This window comes from Equus asinus, chromosome 17 (genome assembly GCF_041296235.1).
Source record: "Equus asinus isolate D_3611 breed Donkey chromosome 17, EquAss-T2T_v2, whole genome shotgun sequence".
Lineage (NCBI taxonomy): Eukaryota > Metazoa > Chordata > Mammalia > Perissodactyla > Equidae > Equus > Equus asinus.
In genome coordinates this window covers 44,127,538-44,154,456 of record NC_091806.1, presented here as the reverse complement: position 1 = coordinate 44,154,456, position 26,919 = coordinate 44,127,538, and the positions used below count along the sequence as shown (strand labels likewise).

Below are 26,919 nucleotides of genomic sequence, written 5' to 3'. Positions count from 1 at the left end.
AGTTGCCTCCAGTTTGCCCCAGTTGAAGGACAAATCCTGGGGTTTGGTATGAAGGCCTCAGCCACTCTTCGTGGCTCTGCTTCTGCCCGCTCATAGCACCTTGCTTCCTGCCTGCATCCAGGCTCTTGTGTCGGCAGCTCCCACTGCCCAGAGCACCCTCTGCCAGTCTCTGCCTGGGGAAATCCTTCCAGGGCCACCACTAGCCCTTAATGCGTCTTTGCACAGATTAGAAAAGGGTGCCCGTTACCCAGGTGGATGCAGCTTCATGCCAGGGCTTGAGGAGCAGCCCACAGGCTGGATTCCGCCTCAGCCCAGTGCCCTTGCACAGTGAACACCCTGCACAGCTGTACATGTGAGGATACCACTTCCAGGGACCCCTCTAGCTCCATCTGTGAGCGAGGCCTTCCTCTGGCCTTGTTCTCTGTCTTTGGATCCCATGCTCTGATTTGGGGCTGGCTGTTTCCAGCTTTGTGCCCTCCAACCTGCTCAGCGCCCATTCCTCTGGATCCATAACACCAACAGCCATGGGGGGAACTGAGCTTTTGGCACAGGCCACAGCTCTTTCTCCCCACTTTGGGCATCGGCCACCACTGCCTTAGTCCTCAGCACGCCCAGCAGCAGAAAGGAATGCCCCACTGGGCTGGAAGAGGGGCCGCTTGGACAATGCCTTAGATGTGATGCAGATACCAGTCGGTTGGAGTCAGCTGCTCAGAGCGACTCAAACTTGAGCCTCAGAGGCCCCAGGCCAGGCAGAGAGGTTCCTGCTTGGCTTACCCTGCTCCTGGGCGCGCTGGAGCCTGACCCTGCATCCCATCCCACAACCCAGCATCGCGCCCCGACCCAGGTGGCCCACTGCACTTGTGGTGGAAGCCTCGGACCCACCGCTCAGGAATGCACATGAGCAGACCAGCCATTTCATACCTTTTTATTTTATCTGCATCTTCTCTGCCTCTTCCCTCCCCCAGCGGCCCCTGAGCGGGGTGGAAGCCCCAGTTGGAAAGGAAAGGACTACTCTCTCCTCCCTGGGGAGGGATGATGTCCCCGGGGCCAGGCCCCTCTGATGAGGAAGCAGGGCCTCCATCTCACAGCAAGGGCATCGTCCAAGAGGCTGTGGCCGAGGCTGAGGCCCCTCGGATGCCCTGTGGGCCTAGGCCCCGAGGGTCATCAGGAAGGTAAAGAGCAGAGAAGTCGGGGGAGCGATGAGCAGACGACACCCAGAGGGTGTGTGTGTGGCTGACAGAGGCGGATGGACGGACGGACAGACAACAGACGTGGACCACGGGATGGGATGGAGGCGGGGCCCTGAGAAGGACCCCGGGGTTACAGGGGGAGCGGGACGTGGGGGGGAGGGTGCACCAGGGAAAACAGTGGAGGCGGGACAAGGCTGTGCTCCAAGAACCAGGCTCCCCGAGAAGGTCTGCCCCGCAGGGCCTGATCAGGGACTGGCCCAGGGCAGAGGCCGGAGGGTGGGCAGGGCGGGGCCTGTCGGGGAGGAGATGGGGACTTGGGGCGGGGAGTGGGGCCCAGGCTGTGGTGCTGCCATAGCCAGCTCTTCAGCTTCATGGAGGCCAGTCCAGCTGGGTGTGGCCCCAAACCACCAATTTGTGCTTCTGGGTTGCTCGAGGGTTGCTCCAGACGTGACCTCAGCCACGCAGAGAAGAGCCCACAGACAGCCCTCTGCTGCAGGCAACAGCTGTGCCCAGGACTCCTCCCCCATCTTGGGCTTTCTAGAAACTTCCTCACCTGCCCAGCCTGAGAAGCCCCCAAGCTAGACCATCTGCCGTGGCAGGGGGTGGAACAGGGTGGTGGCGGGGGTGGGGGGCGCCATGCTGGGACAGTTCATAGACTCAACCTCAGTGGTGGCCGTTCGCCCCCAACGTGACCCACGGGTCACTGCATTTTAGTCTGTGAAGGGACTCCATCCCCACCCCCACCCGTGTGTGCTGGTCTGTTTTCCCTCCCGTTTTGGACAACAATTACTCAGGCATGGAAGCCCATGGTGGGACGGTGGGGAGGGGCCACTCTGGGGGCCACGTGGGGCTCAGAGCGCACCCTGCCCGTCCCCCTGGCAGCCGCTGTCACCGTGGACAATGAGCACCGGGAAGTAAAGGGCATCCTCGTAGCACGGCGGGCTTTCCAGGGGCTCCGTGTCCTCCCCACGGCGCCCCAGCGGCCCTCCGCTCAGGCTGCGGAAGACCCCAGGCGTGGCCCGGCCCCCAGCCCCCAGGGAGAGGCGGCTGCGGCTGAAGGGCAGGCGGGGCCCGCTGGGCCGGGCGGGGGGCAGCGAGTTGCTGCTGACGGAGCGGCGGCAGCGCTGGCAGCCACGGAGGTAGGCCCCGGAGCCCGCGCCCATGACCACGGCCTCGGAGTAGCTGGGCACCAGCTGCCGGTTGGAGCAGATGTGCCACTCGAGCTCGGTGAAGTCCACCGTGGCCACGCGGGAGAGCGGGGGCCCGCTGGGCACGGCCCCCGGGGGCGGCGAGGTGGCGCCGAAAAGCTTCTCCACCTGGTAGTGCACGTGGGCCGTGCCGTAGGCGGCCACGACGCGCAGCGGCCAGGACAGCGTGGCCGCCGACACGAGCCAGAAGACCCAGGCGCGCGCGTACCAGGGCGGGCTGCGGGGGTCGGCGAAGACCATGAGCGAGTCGCGGAAGTCCACGTCCTTCAGGTGCATGCCCTCCCGGGCCTCCAGGTAGTCGTCCAGGCCCTCGTTGGCACTGAAGAAGCGCGCGCGCTGGGTGAGGTACGAAGCCTCGGCCTCGGCGCTGCCGAAGCTGAAGCATTTGGTGAAGCGCAGCCGCGTGGCCGCGTGGTCGGCCAGGCCCACGAGCTCCTTGGAGACATCACGCACGCCGTGCGCCGAGTAGTCAAACTCGCCCCGGGCCGTGCGGCTGTCGGCCCGCTCGTGGTAGACCTGCGTGGTGGTGTAGGCGTCGCCGTTCCGGTAGCGCGTGATCTGGCGCGTGCGCCGCACGTAGTGGTAGCTCGTGGCCTTCCACCAGACGCACGGCGGCGCCTGCTGCAGCCGGCGGATCAGGGCGAGCACTGTGTTGGCGTCGGTGCGCGGCGCCTGGCAGGACCGCACGTGACAATGCCAGCACTCAGCCAGGTAGAGGAGGTAGAGGAGGGAGACGAAGGCCAGCGGGATGTACAGGTAGCCATCGGAGCAGGGGCTGGCTGGGTAGGTGGGTGGCGGGCCCCCAGCCCCGCGGGCCAGGGCTGCCTCCGGCCCCAGGACCAGCCGTGGCACGGTGGCCAGGCGACACCAGGCCACCACGGCGCCGCAGGCATGGATGAGCAGCGTGAGGAGCAGGCACTTCCAGTGCGACTCGCGGCACAGGGAGCTTCCCAAGGACTGTTTCAGGGGCCGCTGCTGCAGGGGGCGCAGAGAGCGGAGGCGGGGGTCAGGACGCGGGTCAGTTGTGCCTGCCACTCTCCTTAAGCTCCGTGAAGGAGGTGGGGCTGCGCTCCCCACCTTACAGAAGAGGCAGCGAGCGTCTAAGGAACCGCGCAGCCCGCCCCAGGTCTTACCCTTCTGGCTAACTCACGGTGGAGCTGCGGGGATTCAAACGCACCCCGCGCCCGTCCTCCCTGTCATCTCTCAGACGAGGGCACCTGGGACAAACAGACCCATCTCTGCCAAGAGAAGGAAGGGCCCCCTGACTGGCCATTGAGAAAACCGAGTTCTGGCCCTGGCTCTGCCCCTAGTTTGCTGTGTGGTCTTGGCCATATCCCTGCCCTCTCTGGGCCTTGATTCCTGGAGCTGGTGGTGTGGGAGGCCAGGGTGGCAGGGGTCTGGGTGAAGGGCATGGGCTTTGGCGCCCCACTGCCCAGGATCCGGTGCTGGCTCCAGCACGTACTGCCTGACTTTGGCAAGGCCCTCATCCTCTCTGGACCACAAAGTCCTCATCTGTAAACTGGGTTGCTGTGAGGATTCAATGAGACTGTGTGTGTGAAGGTCTCGGCACAGGGTCTGGCCATGGGAATAAATAGTATTACTGTTACCCTGAGACTCCTTCTGGTCCTTTGGTTCCACTAGGGACAGTGGGAGACTTGGAGAGGCTTTTAAAGTCAGTGAGAAAGAGGAAGAGCGGGGGACGGGGGAGGTGTGAGTCTAGGGGGAGCAGATGGAGTGTCGTCCTCCACTCCCCATCTGTGTGGACGGAAGGGGTGGGACACAGCTGCTGGGTGACAGGGGCCACTCCCTGCCCCAGAGGGTTGGCCCACCCTCCCTGGCAGGGCTGCCAGCCTGGCCCCCACCTCACCCTCAGGTGCCTATGGAGAGAGAAGGAGGGGAGGGCGTGGGGAGAAGAAACAGGTGGTCTGGTGGAAAGAGCAGAGGTGGGGTTAAGGGGCCACCTCTCCCACCCCAGACTCACCAGACCTTGAGAGACCCAAGAGGAGAGGAAGTGCCCCCAGCCCAGGGCAGCCTGCCCTCCCCTGCAATCACCCACCACAGGTGCACACCACCACCATGACATGCAGGGCCAGTCCGATGCACACACCCATTCACACCCCCCCCCCCAACACCGATGTGCACGCTGCCTGTTCATTTAAGACACATCAGACCCTTACCTGTGCACAGGGCACCCCCCCCCCCCACACACACCATAACCTGGGGCACAGTTGCAGGCACACGTGCACACACACACATACACAAACCCCACAGACCCCCCGCCACAGGACACACACATGCACACGCCTGTTACACATTCACTGAAGCCCAGGACACACTGGACCCTCACCTGACCAGGGTGCACATCGCCTACCCCCACCCCTACTGCAACCTGACACCCACACCCTAGAGACTCTACAGGAGAGACCCACCCAGGGCAGAAGGCACTCATGTGCACTCACACATCACCACTTCACCCAAGCCAAGGGCTCCACCAGACCCTCACTGGCCATGGGACGCGGACATCCCACCCAAGGTGTGGGGAGCACTCACTGGCATTCACACACCCACAAGCACACTACATTCACCCCCACACACATAGATCCGCTCACCACCTATCACCCCAACACCTCACACGGGGCCCCACAACCCTGCAGATCCTCTTCCTGGCAAGAGCTGAGGAGGGGCCATTCTGGGGGTCCCAGCCAGCAGGATGGGCCCTCCGGCCTCACTCCGGGGACAGGGAGAAGGGGTACCAGAGGCCGCCTCCCTTCCTCCTTTCCCTCCTCCCTCCGCTCCCCCCCACAAGTCCCTGCTACCGCTGCTGCATTGCAGGCGCCGCCCGGGCACCTCGTGAGCGGCGGGGCCGGGCTGGGGGCCTGACCCCGGGCCCGGGGGTGAGGGGCAGCGCTGCGGAACGCGGACGGGGACGAGCAGGGGCCTGGGGCTGACGTCACAGGAGGGTGAGGCTGGATGAGGGGGCGCCGCGGGCGGGAGTCGCCTCCTCATCCCTTCCCAGCCGCCCCACCCCGACCCCCACGCGGGCCCCTGGGCCCCGGGACCCTTCTCAGGACGCAGGCTACTCCCATGACGTCACTGGCCGCAGGGGCTCCGGGACTTCTCCCCCTAATCCTGGGGTTCGCCCCTTCCCTTGTCCCCCTCACCCCGCTCCAGCCCGGGCTCCGGCCCCCACCACGCAGCACCGGTACCTCCTCCCGCAGCGGCTCGCCGTCCAGGATGAGCGCGGGCACCTCCCCGCCGTCGCCACCGCCGTCCTCGGGCATGGTGTCCTGGCTGCTCGGGCGGCCCCGGCCCGGGCCCGGGGCATGATAGAGGGGAGCGCGGAGGGCTGCGGCGCGGCCCCGGAGGGCGTCCGCTCGGCTCGGCGGCCGCGCAGGGAGTGCGCCGAGCTGGAGCCCTAGCGCGGCAGCGGCGGCGTTGGCGGCCGCGGGGCCCGACGCCCCGCCCTCCGGCTGACCCCGCCCCCGCGGCACCGGCGGCGCCGCCGGCCGCGCCTGGCACCGCGGGCGCCGCCCCCGCCCCCGAGAAGCCCCGGCTGGGCAGACCACTCCTGGGGTCCCCTCCTGCTGCTCTCGCGCTTGCAACCTTGGGCGAGTCCTTCCTCTCTGGGGCCTGCGTTTCCCCCGCTGCCTAATGAGAAGGGGGCATTTCGAAGGGGGTGGGCAGTGGCGGGGTCACGTCTCTGAGGAGTCGGCCGGGGCCTAAACCCACCCAGACCCCACCCCAGAAGGCTCGCTTGTAGGAGAGGGGTTAGTTCCAGCCCAGAAAGGTGTGATGAGCCTCATTAACTGGACAGACGCGCTACGCTCCACTTAAGAGCAGGCAGGCCGCGGCCAGGACACTCGGAGCCCTCGGCTGCCTGACCTTGGGCCGGCGCTCTCCATCCCCAACCTCAATTTTCCCACCTGAGAAATGGGGATGAAAGGTGTTGGATTCAGTATGCAAGTACTCATCATGCCGTACAGGAGAGTGGGATCTGTCTTGCACGGGAGTATCCCCTTTCAGGTACCCATGGCCCCAGTGCTGTTCTCGGGCCCTCAGGGGCCTCAGACCTCCACACCTACCCCCAGTCTGGGCCTAGCCTCCAAACTAGACAATCAGTGGTTGGGACATAGGGAGCTGCAATGCTATATGGGTTTGGTTTTGGTTTGTGATTTTTTTTTCCCCCAAAGGGCAACTCAAAGACCATTCGGTTCAACACCCCTACCCATTTAAAGATGAGGTAACTGAAATGGTAGAGAGAGTAAAAGACTGGTCCAGGGTTTCACCTATTTATTTATTTATTGGGCACAGATGTTTATTGTGTGTCTTCTATATGCAAGTACTGTGCTTGGCACTGTGAAGACAAGGGTAGGAGTCGAGAATGACAACAAGCTCTGTCCTCATGGAATTTACATCTAGGGCAAACTGGTGCCCCAAAGGGAGGCTAGAACCTGGCCTGTGGCCTCCACCCTAAGCCAAGTCAGGCCTCTCTGTTCGCTTTGTCTCTCTGAGAGGCACAAGTTGAACTGACTCTGAAAGGATAACTAACCTTTGGACAAGTCGATATGAGGAGGAAGGGCATCCCAGGTGGAGGGGACTTCTGGGCAGAGGCACTGAGATTGGACCACGTGGTTTGAGTCTGGAGAACAGGAAAGTCACCCGGTGTAACTGGACACTGGGCTGCTAACTAGAGGCAGGTGGCAGAGGACCTGATCTTGCTCTCTAGAAGGTCTTGACAAGGGAGGCCCCTGAAGACTGTCTCTGGGGATGGTGAGAGTGGTCAAAACTGGGTGGAGAGAAAGGAGCCTCCAGGATCACGAGTGAGGCTCGGGGGTCTCACTTCGAGATGACTACAGGGCTGACAATGACTCAGGAGTTTCAACCGCAGCTTCAGGAGGCGGATCAGCACACCTCCACGCGCAAATCGGCTGGACCACGGGACAGTCCACCGAGCAGGCCTGGTGCAGGATCCTGTTCCAACTCTACTACCCAATCTCTGGACTTCAGATCTTCTGGACTTCAGTTTTTCAATATATGTAATGGGTGTGTGTATGGATCGAGAGCCCAGGCTCCCCCGCTACCCCTCAGCAGCAGGCCCCTGGGGTCTTCAGGATGGCTGCAGTGCCAGTAAGGCATTTCAGCACCAGACGACGGACAGCACCCGCGCAGAAAGGAGGGGGTGGGAGGCGGGAGGCGGAGTCAGCATCCGGAGGCTCGCTTGGTCTCGCTGTCACTGTTCCGCCCGACCTCCTATCAACACCTCCCTGTCTGCACGCGCTCCGCACCAGGACTAGGGAAAGTGTGGAGGACAGAGGAGGAAAGCGAGCATAGAGAGGGAGGAGCAGAAGCCCCAAGGGGCAGGGCCTGGTCAGAGCCCCACCACCACATTCCCTCCTAGAGTACGTCCCGCGAGAGAAGCTTCGTTCCCGGACTCCGGCTGCCGCCCGCCTCCGCCGGGTCTCCGCCTGGTGTAGTCGTGGCAGTGCAAGCCTCAACTGCCTCACTGCGCAGGCGCGGAAATAATTCTCAACACCCTCCTACCTTAACCCATCTATTGGCTGCTCTAGCCGCGAACTAACAATCCATTGTCCAATCCAAGAGCGCCTCGAGTTGCTCCGCCTACTGCCCCCCGGAAGTTGACTACCGCCGAATCTGCAGCGGCTAGGGCGCATCAGTAGCCAATTGGGAGAGGGGAGGAGGGAGCCGGCGCCGCCGGGGAGCCAATAGCAGGCAGCGGAGGATGACGCTACGGACATGGCGGCTACGGTCGGCCAGCCAGGGGACGTGTCGAGCTGCTCCGTAACCTCGGCCGGTGCTCAGGGAGCGGAACAGCAGCCTCATTAGTATTCGTACCCACGAGGCGGCGCAGCGGGCCTTCGGGGAGAGCGAGCGTCGCGGCCATGGCTTATCATTCGGGCTACGGAGCCCATGGTGCGTGAGGCGTGGGGTGGGCGGGGCGCGGTCCGACGGGCCGATGGAGGGTCGGCTGCGCAGCCCGCTCACCCTATGGGAGGGTGGCAGCCGTTCCCGCTGCCCGGGCGGCGGATGTCATTCGGGTTCTTGCCCCACGCGACTGTGCAACGCGTCCCGGACTTCGCCCTCTCTGCCCAATCATCGGGCGATGACAGCACAGCTGGGATCCCCATGCCCGACCCGAGCACGAACAGGGTCTGCCTCCAGAACTTCCTTTCCTTGTCATAGCCCTGGCAGGGTCCCTGACCACTGCCCACGGCCTCTGGGTACCCAGCCGTCGCCTTTCCCACCCTTGTTCATGCAGGGATGCCCTCTCAGTTATCTTTTCCACCTAGCAAACTTCTACTCGCTCTCCAAGGCTCAGTTCAGAGATCACTTCCCTTGAGAAGGCCCCCAGGAGCCCCAGCTGGGCAACCACTTTCCAGGTGCTGCCTCGGCTCTCTCTTTGCCTACATTTAGCACCTCTCGAGAAGGATCTTTCACCAAAGTTCTTTCTGGGTTAGCTACCCCGCATCCGGCCAGGGTTTCCCCCTTTGGTGCCTGCGGGACCCATACAGGGCTACCCACCCTGGGGAGGGAGCGGTGGTTTGGGCTCATGCTTAGTATTCCTGTCACCTACTCTGATACCTACAAACCCACAGGCTCCAAGCACAGGGCTCGCGCAGCTCCGGATCCCCCTCCCCTCTTCGATGACACCAGCGGTGGTTACTCCAGCCAACCAGGGGGATACCCAGCCCCAGGAGCCGATGTGGCCTTCAATGTCAACCACTTGCTTGGGGACCCAATGGCCAACGTGGCTATGGCCTATGGCAGCTCCATCGCATCCCATGGGAAGGACATGGTGCACAAGGAGGTGTGGCCTGCCCCCTGGGCAAGGGTGGCAGGATTTCTGGCCAGGGCTGGGCATCATGGGATCCCACCTAATGCTCACAGCAGCCCTCAGGGAAGGAGCACACAGAGAAGCACCCAGAGGTTTGGGGTGCAGCTTGCCCACAGCCTCCTTTCTCCCCTCCCAGCTGCACCGTTTTGTGTCTGTGAACAAACTCAAGTATTTTTTTGCTGTGGACACAGCCTATGTGGCGAAGAAGCTAGGGCTACTGGTCTTCCCCTACACACACCAGGTGAGCGGGCAGGCTCCCCTGCCTCCCCCATGCTGCCCCAGAGTCTGGCCCCAGACCTCAACCTCCTTCTTTCCTCTCTTGTCTTTTCCTCCCGGCCTGGCCGCTGCTGCCACTGCCAGAACTGGGAAGTGCAGTACAGTCGTGATGCGCCTCTGCCCCCGCGGCGAGACCTCAACGCCCCAGACCTCTATATCCCTAGTGAGTCTCTGACCTGGGCTGGGGGACGTGTGGGCACTTGTGCCTTGAGGCACCAATGAGAAGAGAGAGGCTTGTGCGTTGATTCAGCACCTGCTCTTGGTGCTTGTGTACGTGGTGGTCGCTAGACACCAGGTGGATGGAGCAGGGTGACGAGGGAGGAGCCTCCCGGAGGTGCCTTCAGTGCCCTTAGGGTACCCCACTTGGAGACCTTTCTGCCTCTTGACTTGGACCGTGTCCCTCCCTGCCTGGAGCCCTGAGTTTAGACCTGGCCCTGCAGCTCCCAGCTGTGGGACCTCAGGCCGGCTCCTTCACTCTTCTGTAAAAGGCGATAACGAGAGTCCCTGCCTCAGCGGAGAGTTGTGGAGATTTGGTGAGGGGATGTGCGCTCAGCACTGGCCCGCGGGAAGCACACCGAAAATACCAGCTCTTATCATTGTTCCTGCCCAGCCCCCAAGGCCTGCTCCTACATCCCCTCCCCTGGGGATCTGCTCACTCCTTCTGGGTTCCCACGACTGCCCATCCACATGGCACTGGGCAGGCTGCCCACACTGTGCTGTGGCTGGCCGACTCTGCATCGGACTCCTCTTTGTCCTGGGGCCTGCACAAGGTGAGGCCGTGGTGGACACCCTGGAGGAGGTGAGTGTGTCAGGGCCAGCCCTCAGAGGAGTACCAGGACGGTGGCCACTGGGAGTGAGGGCAGCCAGCCAGCCCAGTTGCCCAGGAGGGCCACAGGTTCTTCCTCCATCTTTCACTCCGTTTTCTCTCACAACCACCATGTAAGGCGGGCACTGCCAGCTCCATTTTATATTGAAGCCAAGGCTCAGAGAGACTTGAGTATCTTTGAGGCCACGCAGCTTAGGTGGTAGAGCTGGTTTCCTGACTCCAGACACTGTGCCCTCGGGCGGGCGCATCCGTTCTGGTGCTTCAGGGGGGCAGAGGACAGGACTGACGAGTTAAAATTGCTGTGAAAGCCCAGCTCCCTCTGGCTCCGAGCTTTTGTGCAAACAATGGAGTTAAACGTGGAGCTCTCTGCGTTGGCAAAGCGGCCGGAGCCAGAGCCAGTGCCAATGCCCAGACTCAGAATTTCTGGCTGAGGCAAGGTCATCCCCACGGCCCAGGCTCCAGTGACAGCCTCGCTGTCCCCTGAGCCTGCATTTTGGTCCTTCCTGTATTGTGCATTTTGGGGCCTGAGAGCAATTTGGCCCCTGCCTGTTGGTCTAGGAAGAGCAATGGCCTTGGCCGGTGCTGTGGTTTCTGAGACACAGCAGGAAACTTAGGTGAGCTTCCTAGCACAGGGACAGGGAAGGAGGTGGCATGGTGGTCCTGAGAGAAGGGTCAGGTGGCATTTACACAGGGAGAGGGCTGAGTGGGAAAGGCATCCCAGGCAGGGCACTGGGGAGCTGAGAGTGGAGGTCGGCCATGTTGGGGTACACAGGGAAGGAGGTATGGGGGGAAGGTAGGGGGTGTCGGTGGCCTCAAATGCGTAGTAGGGGTGGGGGGTCTTGGTTGAGGAAACCAGGCTGATGGCACATCTCTGCCTCTTGGCAGCAATGGCCTTCATCACCTACGTGTTGCTGGCTGGGATAGCACTGGGCATTCAGAAAAGGTCAGTGCCAACCCCCTCCCCGTTCCCACCACCTCCCCACTCCTCACCTCCTGAGGGGATCTGTGCCAGGTCCCCAGCCTACCCCGTGCCCCTAGTCTCATCCCTGCCACAGGATGACTGGTTCTGAACTCCCCCCATCCCACCCCGACATGGCCATAGGTTTTCCCCAGAGGTGCTGGGCCTGTGTGCCAGCACGGCGCTGGTGTGGGTCGTGATGGAGGTGCTAGCCCTGCTCCTGGGCATCTACCTGGCCACCGTGCGCAGTGACCTGAGCACCTTCCACCTGCTGGCCTACAGCGGCTACAAATACGTGGGGTGAGCACCTGTGGGCTAGATGGGAGGCTGGCCTGGGGGAGGGGCCTGCATAGCTGTAGCCTTGAATTGTGACCCTGGGCAGCCCTCTGCCCCTCTCTCGGCCCTCTTTATTAGAGGGACCGGCTGTGTCCAACAGTCTCCTCAGGAACTGTGCAGTGTTGTTCAGGAGGTCAGGGATGTATTCAGACTCGCCTGGGAGCACAGCAGAGAAGGGCCTTGAGCTGGGGCAGTGAAGGGAGTCTCAGGTGCAGGTCCAGGGACTGAGTCCTGGGCCTTCGAGATTCATTTTGAGTTTAGGTCCCTGTGGGTGCAGACTGGGGGTAAAGGGCCCTGGTGGTGGTGGGTGGGGTGTAGGCTGGACTCTGGGCTGTGGCAGGTGGGCCACCTTGAGGGCTCTAGCCTCTCTTCCTCCTCCCCCCCCCCACAGGATGATCCTCAGTGTACTCACAGGGCTGCTCTTTGGCAGCGATGGCTATTACGTGGCATTGGCCTGGACTTCGTCTGCGCTCATGTACTTCCTTGTGAGTCTGGGCTGTCCCCTCCCCCTCTTCCCCTGGGGTTGGAGCCTCCCCTCTGGCCCAGCTTCAGCTCTCTCCTTTCTTCCAGGTACGCTCTTTGCGAACAGCAGCCCTGGGTCCCGACAGCATGGGGGGCTCAGCCCCCCGGCAACGTCTCCAGCTCTACCTGACTCTGGGAGCTGCAGCCTTCCAGCCCCTCATCATATACTGGCTGACCTTCCACCTGGTCCGGTGACCCCTGGCCCCCACTGGCACTGATTTTTGCATACATTGAAGATTTGATTTCCTTGGTTTCATTTGACCCTTGTTTCTGAGGCCTGAGGGGAGTTGCTGACACCCCTTCTTGTCCAGGTGACCCGGCTCAGGACTGTCTATAAGGAGGGAGACCCAGGGAGGGCTTCCTGGGGTTGGTGACCTTGATACTGCCTTGGAAGGCAGATGGAAGTGTTTCAGCAGGAATAGCTGTTTATCTGTGGTCGGGAAAGTGAGGATGGAAGGGGGCAGCTGCCAAGGAGACCTTGAAGGCCTCTGATCCATCTGAGGGGGTCCCTGGAGGGGTCTGTGGGCCAGTGGGGCAAGCCTGGCTGTGCTGCCCAGGGCTCAGAGGTGCCCCCTATCCAGTCCCTTTGCCTCCCTCATCTCCAAGCCTTTCAGGAGCAGAACTGGGGCCCACATGTTTGCAGTCGTTTATTCATATTTTGTCACAAATGGCCGGGGAGGGGGTGCCGGACTCCTCCAGGCGACATAGAAAATAGGTCCAAGAGACAGGGTAGGCTTGGCTTGGGGCAAGTGGGGACAGGAGGGGGTCTGGAGAAAGAGCCTGGGGGAGGGGAGAGGGCAGACTAGGGGTGGGGGTCTAGTCTGGGCCCCCCTGCTGAGCCTGCTCATTCCGGGTGCGGGTACCCCCCCACCTGCAGGGGGAGCCTCAGGGTGGGGGTGGAGAGGGGCGGCCCAGAACTTCCAGGGTCAAGCCCTGCCCCTTGGCAGGGCCCAAAGTGCCCCCGAAGTGGACAAGGCCAGAGGTCCCACCCCTTCCAGGACTGACTGCCATGCCCAGAGGCTGGCAGAGGAGCCCCTGCCCCTATTTAGAGCTCTGCCCAGCCCTAGTCCAAGGGGAGGGGGCTCTGAAGGCGGGAGGTCCCCGCAGCAGCAGTTTGGGGGGTGGAGAGGAGGCTGGGGGCACCAGTGCCCCCTCCCTCCCCAGGGCTGAGGCCTCTGTGGCCGAGGGGCAGGGCTGGGGGTGCACAGGCGTCCGGTCCGTTCTGGGCTCACTCCCTGGCCGGCTTCCCCCTTAGAAACTCACCAACGTATAAACCATACTGTGGGAAGATGAGGCAGTGAGCCGAGTCCTGAGGAGGCCCAGCCACTGGCCACCCACCCTATCACACCCTGGGTTGCCCTCAGTTCTCAAGGGCAAAGGCAGGAATTTGGGGCCCAAGGATTCCTGGGATTGGAGGCATGGTGCCTGGAGCATCCCTTTTCTGATATATGACTGCTGTGGGCAAGGCCTCACCTGTACAGGTAATAGAAGAAGGAGAGCAGGTAGAAGGCGAGTTTGCACCAGGACTCCTTCTGGCAGTAGTTGAGGATGTCAGCATTCATGATGGAGACCGCATCATACATGACCTCAGAGCCATCCGCAGGGCGGTGGAAGTACCTAGGCGAGGGAGGGGCCTGAGTGCCCACCATCAAGGCTCCCACCCCATCCTGCCCCTGCCCCCTCATGTGGCCCTCCCTGGCCAGCTGCTCCCCTCACCTCCAGAGGTGGTAGAAGAGAAGGGGGATGTTGAGGCCCAGGGTCACCCACTCTGCTGCACACAGAAACATCAGACAGAAGAGGCCGTGGATGGAGTATTCTGGGACCACCAGCTGGGGAGTGAAGGAGAGAGGTCAGGGGCCTGGTGCCCAGACAGACCCAAGCAAGCTTCAAGGGCACATAGGGGAGCTGGGGTTTGGGAGGTGTCCACCCACGGAGACCTCTGGGGACTAAAAGGGCCTCTAGCTTCCCACTCCCTCCCAGGCAGCAGAGTGGATCAAATGTCCTAGAGAAGGCCTGGCTCTGAGTCACAGAGAGTGAGGCTAAGCTGGGCTAGGAGCCTCCTGCCCCCAGTCCTGACACTGACCTTCCTCAGGAGGCAGCAGATGCGTTCGATGTTTTTTAAACGCTCGCGCTGTAGGGGAAGGAAAAAGCCGCGATGGGGGAGGCGGAGGAGCAGGCATTGGAGGCGCCCCACCATCCTCCTGCGCCCTCTCCCGCTCTGTACGTGGCCGCCAGGGGGCGCCAGAGCAGTGTCTGCGGTGTCGGCGCGGCAGGAAAGCAGCCGCGCCGTTCCCATGGCGACCGTCACCATGGAGGGACCTTCACCCGCGTCTCCACGGCAACGGCCCAGAGCCTGGCAACAGCCGCCCCGCCAGGAGGAACCCGAGCCCTGAGCCCGCGCCAGGTGTTTGCTGGGGGCGGGAACAGACAGAGAAAGGGGCACGGCCGCTGGGCCCCCAACCCTGTCTTCCCGTCCCTACCCCCCTTCGCGACAGATGGAAAGACAGACGGACGGACACACCTCGGCACAGCACATGTATCACTTACTGCCCGCGCTGGGTTCCCCTGGTCAATGGGGTTCTTGAAGTCGGTCCGCAGCTCGTCAAAGGCTATGATCTGGGGGAAGGGCGTGTGCCTGTCAGGGTTGGGGCAGCAGCTTATGGCCCCCCCTACCCGTCCTTCTGTGTGATAGGAATTCATACATGGGGACCGGGCCAGGTGAATCTTGCTGCAAAAGTGGAGAAACTGAGGCCCAGGGAGGGACAAGGCCTGGGTCAAGGTCACCCAACAGTCTGGAATGGAACCCTAGTGTGCTGATGCCCAATTCAGGCCATGTCCACTGCACCTCCATCCAACACATCCCAAGAGATGGTGTCTTCTGTGCCAGGTCCTGAGCTGAGCCCTGGAGCACACAGGCACACAGCCCCTGCCCGGATAGGAACCTCATGCTTGGGAGGGGAACCGTGAACCGCATCCCAGGGTGGTCAGGGCGGTGAGATAGAGGTACAGGGAGAGCCTAGGGTAGGTGCCTGATCCAGCATGGGGGGTCATGGGGGGTGCAGGCTGGACTCTGAGTAGGCGTTTGTCTGGTGAACAAATGGGGGAAGGGCAGTCGGAGCAGCAGGTACAAAGGCAGAGTTTGAAAGAACAAGGGACATTCAGGAAGCTGCAGGTTCCTCAGGGCTAGAGTGAAAGTGAGGTGAGGGGCAAGAGAGAAAGGAATGGTGAAAGGTGAGCTGCCAAGGTCTGCAGAGCCAGACATGGGGGCCCTGTGAGGCCAGACCAGATGTTTGGACTTTAACACAAAAGTAATGGGGAGCCATTGAGGGATATAAAGCTGCAGAGTGGGGTGGTCAGGTTGATGGAGCAGGAAGTACAAACTGGCTAATAGTCCCAGCCAAAACATACATGATGCTTGCTCTATGCCAGCAGGCTTTATATATTTATTAACTCATTTAATGCTTGCAACAACCTGATGACATAGATACTAGTATTATCATTTCCGTTTTGCAGATGAGGAAACTGAGACAGACAGGTTAAGTGACTTGTCCAAGCCCATACAGCTAGTTAGTGGCAAGCCAGGATTCTAACCCAGTTAGACCCCAGAGTCAAAATCCTTAACCACTTTATCATATTCAGGCCAGACCAGTGAGGGGACCGCTGGAGTATTGTGGAGGAGGAGGGGTTGACGGTGATCTGAGTGAGGAGAGGGGCCGTGGCGATGGAGAGGTGTAGAGGAATTCCAGAGCTATTTAGAAGCCAAGTTGCAGAAGGCTTAAGTGGTGGCGGAGTCGAGGCAGAGGGGCCCAACGTGCCTTCATCTGGTGGACGGCAATGTCTTCACTGGGATGGGGAAATCTAGGGGGGAGGCAGGTGTTTGAGGGGATGATGGGACGGACCTGGGGGGAGGTGGGGCATGGGAAGAGGGCTGCCAAAGGAGCCTTCCTGGGTCCCCTCTCCTCAGCACTAGCCCTGGGATGAGGCAGCAGGCCCACCACCCCCAAGCATCCTGGACCCCAGACGGCTCAGAGGGAGAGAACATGGGCTTCCTGGAGGGAGCTGGGGCCATCTGGAGCAGCCCCCCCAACTCCCCGTTGACTCTGGGCAGCCGCCTGCCTGCCAGGCACAGCAACAGGGTCCAGCAGGGAGCGGAAGGGTGCCGTCTGTCTGCCCTAGAGCTGGCACCACCAGCAGGTGGCGGGTGTCTCGCCTCCCACCCCCCAGGCTGCCTGGCGCTGACTCAGCCCCCTGGAACAAACAACCCCCCATGGTGACAGCTGACACGCGTCACTCACCACCAGGGTTGCCTAGCGACCAGTGGGGCCCGGGCTCGGGGTCTGTGGTGGGATCTGGGGTACTGCCCTGGAAGGTTCTAGGTCTTACCAATTTGGATTGAGGAGCACACCTCCTGGCCCCAGCCCCAGCCCTTAGCAGGCCTGCTGTGGGTACTCTGATGTAGGTACAAGCCCACTTTAGCAGTGAGGAAACACACTCGGGACGAGAGAGACCGGCTAAGACCACCCAGCTAAACAGCTGAGCGCGCACAGCGCCTGACTCGTAGTAGGTGCTTGATAAATACTTGTCGAGAAAGCTGAGGCCCTTTCTCCCAGCCCGGGAGCCCCCAAGGGCAAAGCCTGAGTCTCATTCATCCTCGGGTCCCCCAAAGCCGCCCAGAGCCTGGTTCTCAGGAAGCGTGGATGCAGGTGTGTGGACGAGGACTGTTCTGAGATTCTCTAAGGACAGGGACCCCCAAAGCGGCTGTGGGGGGCCCCTGGGTAGGGAGGGGCCTGGAAAGGTGCTTCTGGAATTCCAGGAGTCTTTCTCCCAGGAGCTGGTGAGCTCTGCGTTCCCAGCCTGTGACTCTCAATTCCTTCCAGTCCTCAGAACCCAGCCCCCCTACCCCCACCCTACAGGATCGGCCAAGGCCTGGGGATGAGATAGGAGGCTCAGAGAGGTCAAGATGGACCCAGCGGGAATGGAGAGAGGGAAAGAGAAACAGAGAAAGGGGGCGAGAAAAGAAAAAGCAACTGAGAGACCCACAGAGAGAGAGAGGCAAAGCCAGGGAGAGAGAGGGCTAGAGATTGGAGGGGGGGGGGGGGTGGGTTGTGTTTGAAGGTGCCTGTGGGGCCTCACTCCTCACAGAAGGGGCACAGAGTCCATGGAATCCTGATGTAAAAGAGACAGGCAGCAGGGGAGCAGCAGGGTATGGCAGACGGAGAGACTGGTCAAGAGCTGGGAAGGCCCCAGAGCATGCAGGCAGCAGGTCCCAGGAAAAGAAAGGAGAGAGGAAGTGGGGAAGCCAGGAAAGAAGCAGGTGCGGCAACAGGGAGGAAGTGAGAGCAAGAAAGGATGGAGGTACCAAGGGAGAAACTGCAGGGGGGTAAGGGGACCCCCCAGAGGGATGATGATAAGGGAGGTGTGTGCTGGACTTGGGAGCGGAGGATGCTGAGCTGAGGGGGCCAGGGCTGAGACAGGCAGGCCGCATGGAAGGGATCGGGGCGGGGGGACAGAGGAGGAGGCAGGGCAGTAAGGGGCCCAAACAATAAGCCTGAGGCTGGTGGACAGTTCTGTGATGAGAGGAAGGGAACCGGGCAGGGGTATCACTGAACAGAGGGCCCCAGAGAGAGAAGGGGGAGAGGGACCCTCTCTAAGGAGAGGTGATCGAGATGTGGGATGAGAAACGGACATTCTGAAGGACCAGGTGTGAGTCTAGGCGAGAGTGAGAGACAGACTAAGGGGACAGGAGACAAAGGGGAAAGTGGCGACAGGAAGAGGAAAAGTGGGGAGGAAACCTGGTGGGGGGAAGCTCGGACGCGAGTGGGTAGGGGACCCAAGGCGAGCTGGGTGGGGGCTAGGTCTCTGGGGCCGCTTAGAGCCAACTGCTGCTGGGTCAGGGAGGGGGGTAAGAAGGGAAAGGGTTAATGGGCTCTGCGATCTGCGGGTCTTGTAAACAGATGCAGTTGCCATAGCAACCCGCTCCATCACTCTGGCTGGAAAAACCCACAAAGTGGGGGGGGGGGGGCAGACAGACAAACCGCCCGACGGACAAACGGGGGCGACTGGATGGTGGGGGTAGGAAAAGGGAAGCAGCAGGAATCCCAGAATTCCGCCCCACACCCCGAGGCTGCATGGGGCAAGGGAGGTGGGTCAGGGACCGACTGACATACCCACAGACAGGCGGGGGCGGCGGAGGGAGGGGGCCCGGGGAGGCAGCCTACGATGGGGGCTGTTAACAGGGGCGAACAGAGGCCGAACGACGGGGGATAGCGGAGAGGAGGCCCCAAGTTTCCCCGCGCCCTGAGACCATCCGCCCGGCCCCCTCCCGCTCCGTGCAGCCCCTGCCCCCTACCCCGCCCCCAGCCCCAGCCCCAGCCCGGCCTTACGTGCCAGATGACAAAGAAGATGAGGGAGGCGCACAGCACCAGGGTGAGCATGTAGCAGAACGCGGCGAAGGTGAACGCCATGGCCCCCGCGCCGGGCGGCGGCCCGGGGGGCGCCAGCGCGGGGCCCGGGCGCAAGGGGACGCCCCCCGGCCCGCGCTCAGGGCCGGCCGGGCATGGCCCGCAAGGCTCGGGCGCGGGCTCGGGGGACGCGGGCGGCGCGGCCGGGACCGGGGCCGCGGGGCCGTGGGGCGCGCGGGGCGCGGGCCGGTGGGCTCGGGGGGCGCGTCCGCTGCCGGCTGCCCGGGCCGCGATCGCTCATCCTGCGATCCCTCGCCCGCGGCTCCCTCGCTCTCCAGCCCGCGAAGCCGGCGGGGCGGAGCCGGGGGCGGGGCCGGCGTGCGAGCGGCCCCGGGCGGGGCTGGGTCTCCGCGCGCCCCTCCGCCGGCCCGGGCGCCACCCCCCACCCCAACCTCGGGGACAAGCAGCCGTGGACGCCCACCCCTGGCATGTCCCCCCACCACCTGCCCACCACATCACACAACGAACCGACAACCACACTTGGTCCACTCGGACGGGCACACACACTCCTACCCTACACACCACGCCTCACCCACCAGCGCCCAGCCGGACTGAGCTCTTAAGTGCAAAGCACTTGTCACTGTCCCAGGGAGCAGACACACCTGGCTTGAACCCAGAGCAAAGCCCGGAGAGGGGGCTGAACGAGGGGGCTGGAAGGGACTCGGGCCAAGTGCGTTGGGGCACAATATCTGCGGCCCGGCGGCTTGGGCTCTGGCGGCCGCCCAACTTCACATCCTGGATGTGCGCCTGTGTGGGTTTTGGCGCTGCTCACCAGGTACTCGCTGATGGCCGCCTGCCTCGCTCCCTGCCGGAACCGTGCTGGGCCCGTGGGGACAGACCACAGAAGCACAAGCAGGCAGCTCTCCTGGCTTCAGGAAGTGGGTCAAGGACTTTCAGCAGCAACCCTAGGACACACAGCCCAAACCAGGACCCCTGTGCAGCCCAGCAAGCCCAGGGCTCCAGGTCCATCCCCCAACCCCAAGGCAGCTCCCACCACAGACCACACTCAGTCACCACAACTTCCTTGCAAAAACCCTCGGCTCATCCGAGCGCCAGTGGAAATTTATTATTATTTTTTTTGTCCTTTCCGTCTTTCCCCAAGTGGCTTTTCCTTGCAAAATGCCTGACATAACACCAGAGGGGAACCTGGGAGTGGGGGGGGGGGCACCCCAAGGGGCAGCCCAGGGACTTAAATACAAGCTGGAGGGCAGGGCACAGGTGGGACAGGCGAGAGACAGCACAAGGAACATGGCTTCTCAGGTAGAGACCAAAGGTTTGTTTTTCTGCAGGAAGCAGCTGTGCCAGAGGGCAGGGGACTAGGATCCTGGGGGGAGCGGGGAGCAGAGAGGCCTCCAACCCTGGGTTGCACCCACACTCCCCAAAGGAGAAGTAGCAACAGGGGATGAGGATCTGCCCTCACAGGCTCCAAGGGACGGAAAGGGAGACAAAGCCAGATGTGCTGCCTCAGAGAAAGGGACGAGGTGCTGGCAGAGTGAGGGTTAAGGCTGGTGCCCGGGCTCTGGCACGGTGGGCCTTCCGCCTCCGCCTGCCTTAGGGACAAAGGGGCACGGTGGGCAGGCAGCACATGGGCCTGGCTCTGGCAGGGCAGGGGGCGGCAAGGAGCAGGCTCCCTCTGGGCTCAAGACACAGGCCCAGCGCGGCTGCCCGCCCACCTGCCCTAGATGTGCTCAGACCCCACTGCAGCTGGACGGCTCGAGCTGTGAGTGTGGGAGGGGTGGGAGGAGAGGAGAGGGTGGGCTGCCAGGCCTCTGCGGCCCCCGTGCCTGTCCTGAGGTCTGGCCCAGGGCCCTGGATCCCCTGGTTCCATGCCTGGCCCTGGGCACTGACTGCAGCCAGGGGCAGTAGAGGACAGGGAGGCAATCAACTGTTGGGGCGGGGGGGCGGGGGCGAGAAGGAAGAAGGGTAAGGAGAGAAACCCACTGCAGCATAATGGGGGGCAGGGGGAGGGAGACAGACAGAGAAGCCCTCATCCCAAAGAAAGGTGTGTGGTGGGGTATCTTTTAAAGTTACCTAGAGGCAGCAGCAGAGCGAGCCCCTACCCCTAGCCCAGCCACAGGTCCTGGGTGTCCTCCCTTGGGGGCCCTGACAGACCAGGGCTCAGGGCGGCAGGCAGATGGGCCAGAGGGATATGGGGGGCCCAGGACACCCCAAAGCTACAGACTCAAATGCCCCAGGAGAAGGAGGCCCCTTCTGCCCCCTCCAGGGGCATCATCTGGAAGGTGCCCCTCCTGTCCCACCCTATGTACCCCTCCTAGCAACAGCCGCCACCAGCGGGCTTCACGGGGGTGCTGTCGATCTTGAGGTTGGGCCGCTCACCCCCCGAGGCTGCCCCAGGCCCCATCCGCTTTTTGATCTCAGCAGCCATAGTCATGAACGCCTGCTCTACGTTTGTAGCATTCTTGGCACTCGTCTCCAGGAAGGGGATGCCCAGAGAGTCTGCGAACTCCTGACAAGGGGAGAGGAGAAGAGAGGAGGGGAGAGTGAGGTGAGGCACACAGACCCCGGCCCACCCTGGGCGGACGGGCCCAGGCCCCACTCACCTTGGCTGTGGTGTTATCCACCACTTTCTTGGTGGTGAGGTCGCTCTTGTTGCCCACCAGGAGCTTATTGACGTTCTCACTGGCATAGCGGTCGATCTCCTGTAACCACTGCTTCACGTTGGCATAGGATTCCTAGAGGGACCAAGGTCAAAAACTGTTTCACTCCCAACTCCCACCTACCCTAGGCCTGGAGATCAGGGGCTTTGAGGGGAAGGGGGTGCCCTGGGCTCCTGAGAGGCGGGAGCGCTGGGCTCAGCGACCCGGAGGAAAGTCCCTTCTCCTTCCAGGCTTAGCTCTCCTCCATCTGGGTCCCCAGTAAGGCAGGCCCAGTGCAGCCCCAGCTGTCTGCCAACAGCCCCAGCACTGAAACAGCCTAAGCCTAAGGGCCGGCCTCTGCTTCCTGCAGCTGCTCCTCTCTCCCTGACACAGAGAAAAGGACTAAGCAAATGTGGGGAGCAAGAAACAAGCCAGAGGAGAGGAAGACAGGAACGCAGGGTGACAGGTTAGCAGGAATCACAAAGTTCCCACGGTGGCCTCAAAATCCCTTTAAAGTCTGAAGTCGTGGAGCCCAGTGGTAGGTGGAGGGTCTTCGCAGAGGAGACCCTGGACTATGAGACACGAGCATCCCAGGAACAGAGCCTAACATTCGTCCTACTTCTGGCACCGACAGCCTGCTTCCTCAGCCTGGCTCTCCCGGCAGCTTGCCACGCCCCACCCCCCACCCCTGGCATGCGGACAAAGGACAGAACTTTTAGGAACGTGCTTGAGCTACAGCCACTTTCCCTTCTTAGGAGCTGGAGGCCTGGTGATATGACACTGGCTTCAAACTTACACCTCCTGCCATGTCCTAGCCTGGGCCCTCGGGACAAAGATGGGAATCGTACCTGGGCCCTGCCCTAAAGCACCCAGGAGACAGTGGAAGCCTAGACCAGGACCCACACAATGGCAAGACAGGGTGACCAGCACTGTGGGGACAGAAGGCAAGAGGACCGCCCCTGCCAGGCGAGGCTCGAACTAGTGCAAGGGGAGGAGACAACACACGCCAGTTCACAGAATGGGAGGGGCAAGGTGTGTTTGGGAGGAGAGACTGGACGTTGCTGGGAGGCAGGCCCTGAGCAGGGAAGGAGACGGAGAGGAGGCAGGCCAGTGCACGGAAGACCTTAGCCTGGCTAGATCTTAGACAATAGAAGCCAGTGGGGGCTTCCTGAGGGAGCGGCAGGAGCAGCTATGCCCTGGGAAGCTAGGCCCAGCAGGGGCGTAGAGGCCAGAGCAGACCCGCAAGACAGAGACCACCGGGGAGGTAGTTGGAATAATCTAGGTAAGAGAGGAGGTGCCCTGAGCCAGGAAGGAGGCAGGGAAGAGCACAGGATTTAGAGTCAGACCATCCTGGGCTAAGCCCCACTCTGCCATTTACTGTGTGACCCTAAACATGTCACCTGACCTCTCTGAGCCTCAGTTTACTCACTTCTGCAAAACAGTACCTCCCAGTGGGGCCATTGTGATCATGAGCTAACGAATGCAGGCCTGTCTCATAACAAGTGCTTAATTAGTGGGAGCTGCTATTATCCTCATCGCTACTGTTATCATGAGGGGGACAAAGAGGGGCCCTGGGACTGACTGGATGGGGGAAGGAGGAGTTTTCTGGTCAGGCCGATAGGGACTCTGTTACAAAGATGAGGACAGAGGAGCTAGATCGGGGAGAGACGGTGAGGCCAGTGCTGGACATGCTGAGTTCTGCAAAAGGTCTGGAGCTCAGGAGAGGCTGTCTAGGAGCAGGAGAGGGGTCACGCAGTAGCAAAGAACCCTGGTTTCAAACATGGGCTTTCTCTTTCCTGCCTGCGAGACCACGGGTGAGTCACTTAACACCTTTCGGAGAGTGTCTCCTCATCTGCAAACAGGAGACCCAACCCGGTAGTTCACTGGGTGATGCTGCAAAGATCAGAACTATATTAATTCTAATTCACTAGAATCGTATTTATTCTGTATTAAACAGAAAGCGCCAGCAGAATGCAGGGCACAGAGGAGGAGATCCATAGTGATAGCTGTTTAGACACAGGAATCACAGAACACCAGGCAGAAGCCAAACCACAAAGTGGCCAGAAGCAGGCAGGGAGAGTCAGGAGGCTTGGGGCAGAGTTAGGAAGCACACAGTTTGGAGTCGTGGGGAGTAGCACAGGACGAAACAGTAAAAAGGCACCGAAAAGAGAATCCAGTGCAGCAGGAGATGGGAGAGCTGGAGATGGTCAACTTCTCAAGGAGAGGGAAAAGAATGGAGTTAAAAGCCATGAGGGGTCAGTCAGGGCGAGAACTGCAATGAGGTCACGAGACTTGGCAGTTAGAGGTCCTCGGTGACCTTTGTGTGAAGAGGAGTGCAGTTCGCCCACAGCTTGTAGTCCAAAGGCCATCACAAGTCCCCGGTGAGCTGAAAAGCCCAGTCACCCCTCTTCTGGCCCAGGGCTGATGTAAGCATCTCCCTGTCTCCAGGGCCTGCTCCCCATTAAGCAACAAGGTTTAGGACCAAGAACAGAGCTGGCAGAGTCAGCAGTCCCAGGCTTTCTGTCTCTGCCACTTAACTTGCTGGGCCTTAAGCAAGTCTCCTCACCACTCCAACCCATGCCCTCATCTGTAAAATGGGAACACAGTACAGACCTCTGCAGGGTGTTGTGAACATCAAAAAGCCGGCACACGTTCTGTAAACTACAGGGTATGGGGGGTTGTTCCCGGCTGTTAACATCACCATTGCTGCCAAGAACACACGACAAATGCTGCCGCAGTAGACACAGGGCTCCCAGTCCTCTGCGCACACTGGCCCCAGAGCTCACGGCTCCCTCATCGCCTTGCCTACAGCCCTCCAACTGCTTCTCCACACTGTCTTCACACAGGCGGCCAGGGACCCAGCACAGCAACCAATCGGCTGACTAAACCCCTACAAAACACAGGCGTCTGGAAGGCCTAGAATAAGGCGGCAAGTCTGGCGGGAGGTGCAACGCCTGGTTCTGCCGAGACCCTGCAGCAGGGCCTCGGGAGGATCCACTTCTGCGGCTGTTTCCCTCCTTGCGAAATGAGTCCGAATACACTCTCCTTTCCAGGCAGCACCAAAAAGAGAGGACGGAAAGAGCAGAAAGAAGCAAGCGCCAAAGGCCTGAGGCTGAGGAGGCAAAGCTGGGGATGGTGAGCCCAGGAGTACCTGGTCAGTGACGTCGTACACCACGATGATGCCATGAGCCCCCCGGTAGTAGCTGGAAGTGATAGTCCGGAAACGCTCCTGACCAGCTGTGTCCCACTAAAGACAGCAGGAAAAAAGGGCAGGTCAGCCCAGGGCTCCACGCCCAGAGCCCCTCCCCTCCCAAGGCAGATGCCTCTGCACCAGGGCCTTTGAGGACAGTGACACTCACGATCTGAAGTTTGATGGTTTTGCCATCCAGCTCAATAGTTCGGATCTTGAAGTCCACCCCGATGGTGCTGATGTAGCTCTCTGTGTATGTGTCATCCTGCAACATCGTGGCCCAGTGAAATGGCCTGACTGAGCAGGCCTGAGGCCCATTTGGAAAATCTCCCTCCAGTTCCCCGCCCCAGCAGCGCTCCTAACTGCTGAGCGCCAGTTCTCAGCCCCCCAGCTTGACAGCCCCTTGCCCTTTTTCAGTCAGATATGTTGCCAGCAAGTCACGCAACTTCATCCTTGGTTCCCCAGGTCTTGTAACTACTGTGCTCTGGGCTGCCCTCTCTCCCTCCAGCCACCAGCCAGGACCCCAGATGGATGCCAGGGGAGGCTTCTTACTCACAGCAAACCGCAGGAGCAGGCACGACTTGCCCACGCCCGAGTCACCAATCAAAAGCAGCTTAAACAGGTAGTCACTGGAGAGAAAGGATGGGAAGGCGTGAAGGCAGGCAGGGAACCCACCCGCCGTCACCCTGGAGTAACAGCTACAGCCCTCTCCCACACTGCGAGGCGGGCCTCCGTTTAGAGTACTAAGGTGCTCCCAAGATCCTCCCACAAATCCCGGGAGAGGGGGGCCCGACCACCTCCCATAACACAGCTGGCCTGAAGGGCTGAGTCTGAATTCCCACTTTACAGAGAAGGAAACCGAGGCACAGAAAGGGACATGACTTGTCAAGGATCGCAATCAGGGGACAGAGCTGGGTACCCCACCCTGATTCCTGACAGACTCCACAGTCCCCAGACTGTAGGGGACTACAGTAGGGGCTATTTAGGGAACCCCTCCTACACCACCCCGTGGCGTACCCAGCTTGTTAAGTGAATGTCTACGTAAAGAGCCTGGGACAAAGCCTCTAAGAAGAGGCGGCCGACAAGTGGCAATGACAACAGCAGTTAACACACACTGAGTTCTGCTGTGGGCCTGGCCCTGTGCTAAGAACTTCAAATGCATCATCTTAAAGCCTCACAACAGTCCAATGAAGTGCGTGCTGTTATTCCAACGACTGAGGAAACCAGAAGTCTGAGAAGGGAAGCGACTTGCCCTAAGTTAACTTTAAGACTGGAAACCAGGTTCAGACTCCAGTCTCTGTGAGCCTGCTGGTTCCCTTCTCTGTTCCCCTTATGATCCAGCTCAGAGCTTCACCCTTCCCCCAAGAAATGTGAGGCCTGGATCTGGAGGAGAAAAAGGAAGGGGCAGAAGAAGAAGATAACTGACTTTTGGGGAAAACCGTCAAGGAGCAGTCTGGGGCAGAGATGTGGGCCATCTACCCGGAGGGGAAGGGACCAAGAAGTGAGGAGAGTCTGAGAAACAGAGAATCCCACTGGAAGGGGGAGCAAATGCCACATTCATCTGAACTTCACCGGCAGTGTGACGGCGAAGGGAAGGGGTGTGCCGGTGGCGCCGGGGGCCTGCGCAAAGGTGAGGAAGGGCGGGAAGGGACCGGCAGGGCAGCTCGACCCGGGCACGGAGCAAAGCGACAGCCCCCGACGGGACGACCTGCTGGAGAGCGACCCCGAGCGGCGCCTCGGGGTCTCCCGCGTCTGCCTGGCCCTGCGCCGGCCCCGGAACTGGATTCCGGGAGAACGGGTAGAGCAGAAGGATTTACGACCCGACCTAAAGGGCCCGAGTCTGCACCGAGACCAGAAACTATCTGGTGACGGGCTCCAAGACGCCGGGACCGCCGTCAGCACCCGGACCGCCACTCTCCAGCAGCAGGTGGGGAAACTGAGGCCTGGAGAGACCGGGGCTGCGGGGTCACCGGACCGATAAGGCCTGGTAGGGCCAGTGCCTCGGACTCCAAGCGGTGCCCCTCGGGCTTGCAGTCTCTGCGCCCCGCGTGTAAGAAGTTGGGGTGTCAAGTTGGGGTCCTGGGGCTCCCCAGGGGGAGGGGCAGGACCCGGATGTGGGGGGAGGGAGGTCAGCGGAAGAGGGACCCGGATGTGGGGGCGCCGCGCAGTCCTGACCCAGGCTGGACAACCCCGGTAAGCATACAGCCCCGTACTCGGGATCGAGGCTGCGCCGGACGGCGCGGGCGGAGCTCACTCACTATTCGGGGTTCATGGCGGCGGCAGCGGCCCGCTCGGTCGCTCCCAGTCAGCTCTGCTCCGCCTCCCGTTCCAAGATGGTGGCTGCTCCGCCCCAGAGGCCCCGCCCGCGACGCGCAGGCGCAAACATTCCCGATTCGGGCCTCGCCGCGTTGCTTCTCGGAACTTGTAGTCTCGGTACGTTATCCTGCTCACCACCCCCCCCCGGCCCCCTCCCCCCCCCCCGGCCGCGCAGGCGCAAACCGA

The 26,919-nt window shown here is 61.6% G+C and overlaps 4 protein-coding genes across 5 annotated transcripts; 1 reads left to right on the top strand and 3 right to left on the bottom strand.

The window, feature by feature from the left end:
• Window positions 1-904: 904 nt before the first annotated feature.
• TMEM151A (transmembrane protein 151A) lies at window positions 905-5,865 on the bottom strand. Its single transcript, XM_044762389.2, has 2 exons — window positions 5,605-5,865; window positions 905-3,373 (listed from the first exon to the last, which is right to left on the bottom strand). The coding sequence occupies exons 1-2, from the start codon at window positions 5,677-5,679 to the stop codon at window positions 2,042-2,044; spliced, it is 1,407 nt and encodes a 468-aa protein (XP_044618324.2). The 5' UTR covers window positions 5,680-5,865; the 3' UTR covers window positions 905-2,041.
• A 2,222-nt stretch (window positions 5,866-8,087) lies between these two features.
• On the top strand, window positions 8,088-12,425 carry YIF1A (Yip1 interacting factor homolog A, membrane trafficking protein). Of its 2 annotated transcripts, XM_014844791.3 has the most exons (8): window positions 8,088-8,329; window positions 9,013-9,224; window positions 9,388-9,492; window positions 9,612-9,690; window positions 11,239-11,296; window positions 11,456-11,611; window positions 12,039-12,132; window positions 12,218-12,425. In XM_014844791.3, exons 1-8 carry the CDS (start codon window positions 8,299-8,301, stop codon window positions 12,362-12,364), a joined length of 882 nt encoding a protein of 293 aa, XP_014700277.1. In that variant the 5' UTR covers window positions 8,088-8,298; the 3' UTR covers window positions 12,365-12,425. The 2 variants fall into 2 exon arrangements, with proteins under 2 accessions (XP_014700277.1, XP_070344312.1); XM_070488211.1 differs by lacking the exon at window positions 11,456-11,611 and having other exon boundaries at window positions 8,121-8,329.
• Window positions 12,426-12,794: 369 nt separating this feature from the next.
• Window positions 12,795-18,831, bottom strand: CNIH2 (cornichon family AMPA receptor auxiliary protein 2). The gene is made up of 6 exons (XM_044761976.2): window positions 18,553-18,831; window positions 14,717-14,785; window positions 14,253-14,300; window positions 13,886-13,998; window positions 13,643-13,786; window positions 12,795-13,448 (listed from the first exon to the last, which is right to left on the bottom strand). The coding sequence occupies exons 1-6, from the start codon at window positions 18,631-18,633 to the stop codon at window positions 13,421-13,423; spliced, it is 483 nt and encodes a 160-aa protein (XP_044617911.1). The 5' UTR covers window positions 18,634-18,831; the 3' UTR covers window positions 12,795-13,420.
• An 819-nt stretch (window positions 18,832-19,650) lies between these two features.
• RAB1B (RAB1B, member RAS oncogene family) lies at window positions 19,651-26,826 on the bottom strand. The gene is made up of 6 exons (XM_014844793.3): window positions 26,676-26,826; window positions 24,974-25,046; window positions 24,587-24,682; window positions 24,379-24,474; window positions 21,192-21,323; window positions 19,651-21,097 (listed from the first exon to the last, which is right to left on the bottom strand). The coding sequence occupies exons 1-6, from the start codon at window positions 26,687-26,689 to the stop codon at window positions 20,903-20,905; spliced, it is 606 nt and encodes a 201-aa protein (XP_014700279.1). The 5' UTR covers window positions 26,690-26,826; the 3' UTR covers window positions 19,651-20,902.
• Window positions 26,827-26,919: the final 93 nt, after the last annotated feature.

Excerpts from the sequence above, each read along its gene's own strand:
- TMEM151A (XM_044762389.2), bottom strand. The coding sequence starts at position 5,679 with ATGCCCGAGGACGGCGGTGGCGACGGCGGGGAGGTGCCCGCGCTCATC. Across the intron at positions 3,374-5,604 it reads GCGAGCCGCTGCGGGAGGAG|CAGCGGCCCCTGAAACAGTC; the intron begins GTACCGGTGCTG and ends CGCCCCCTGCAG.
- YIF1A (XM_014844791.3), top strand. The coding sequence starts at position 8,299 with ATGGCTTATCATTCGGGCTACGGAGCCCATG. Across the intron at positions 8,330-9,012 it reads TTCGGGCTACGGAGCCCATG|GCTCCAAGCACAGGGCTCGC; the intron begins GTGCGTGAGGCG and ends ACAAACCCACAG. Across the intron at positions 11,297-11,455 it reads GCACTGGGCATTCAGAAAAG|GTTTTCCCCAGAGGTGCTGG; the intron begins GTCAGTGCCAAC and ends ACATGGCCATAG.
- CNIH2 (XM_044761976.2), bottom strand. The coding sequence starts at position 18,633 with ATGGCGTTCACCTTCGCCGCGTTCTGCTACATGCTCACCCTGGTGCTG. Across the intron at positions 14,301-14,716 it reads AGGGGAACCCAGCGCGGGCA|CGCGAGCGTTTAAAAAACAT; the intron begins GTAAGTGATACA and ends CTTCCCCTACAG. Across the intron at positions 13,787-13,885 it reads CTCTTCTACCACCTCTGGAG|GTACTTCCACCGCCCTGCGG; the intron begins GTGAGGGGAGCA and ends TCCCTCGCCTAG.
- RAB1B (XM_014844793.3), bottom strand. Across the intron at positions 24,475-24,586 it reads AAACCATCAAACTTCAGATC|TGGGACACAGCTGGTCAGGA; the intron begins GTGAGTGTCACT and ends TGCTGTCTTTAG. Across the intron at positions 21,098-21,191 it reads TGGATAACACCACAGCCAAG|GAGTTCGCAGACTCTCTGGG; the intron begins GTGAGTGGGGCC and ends TCCCCTTGTCAG.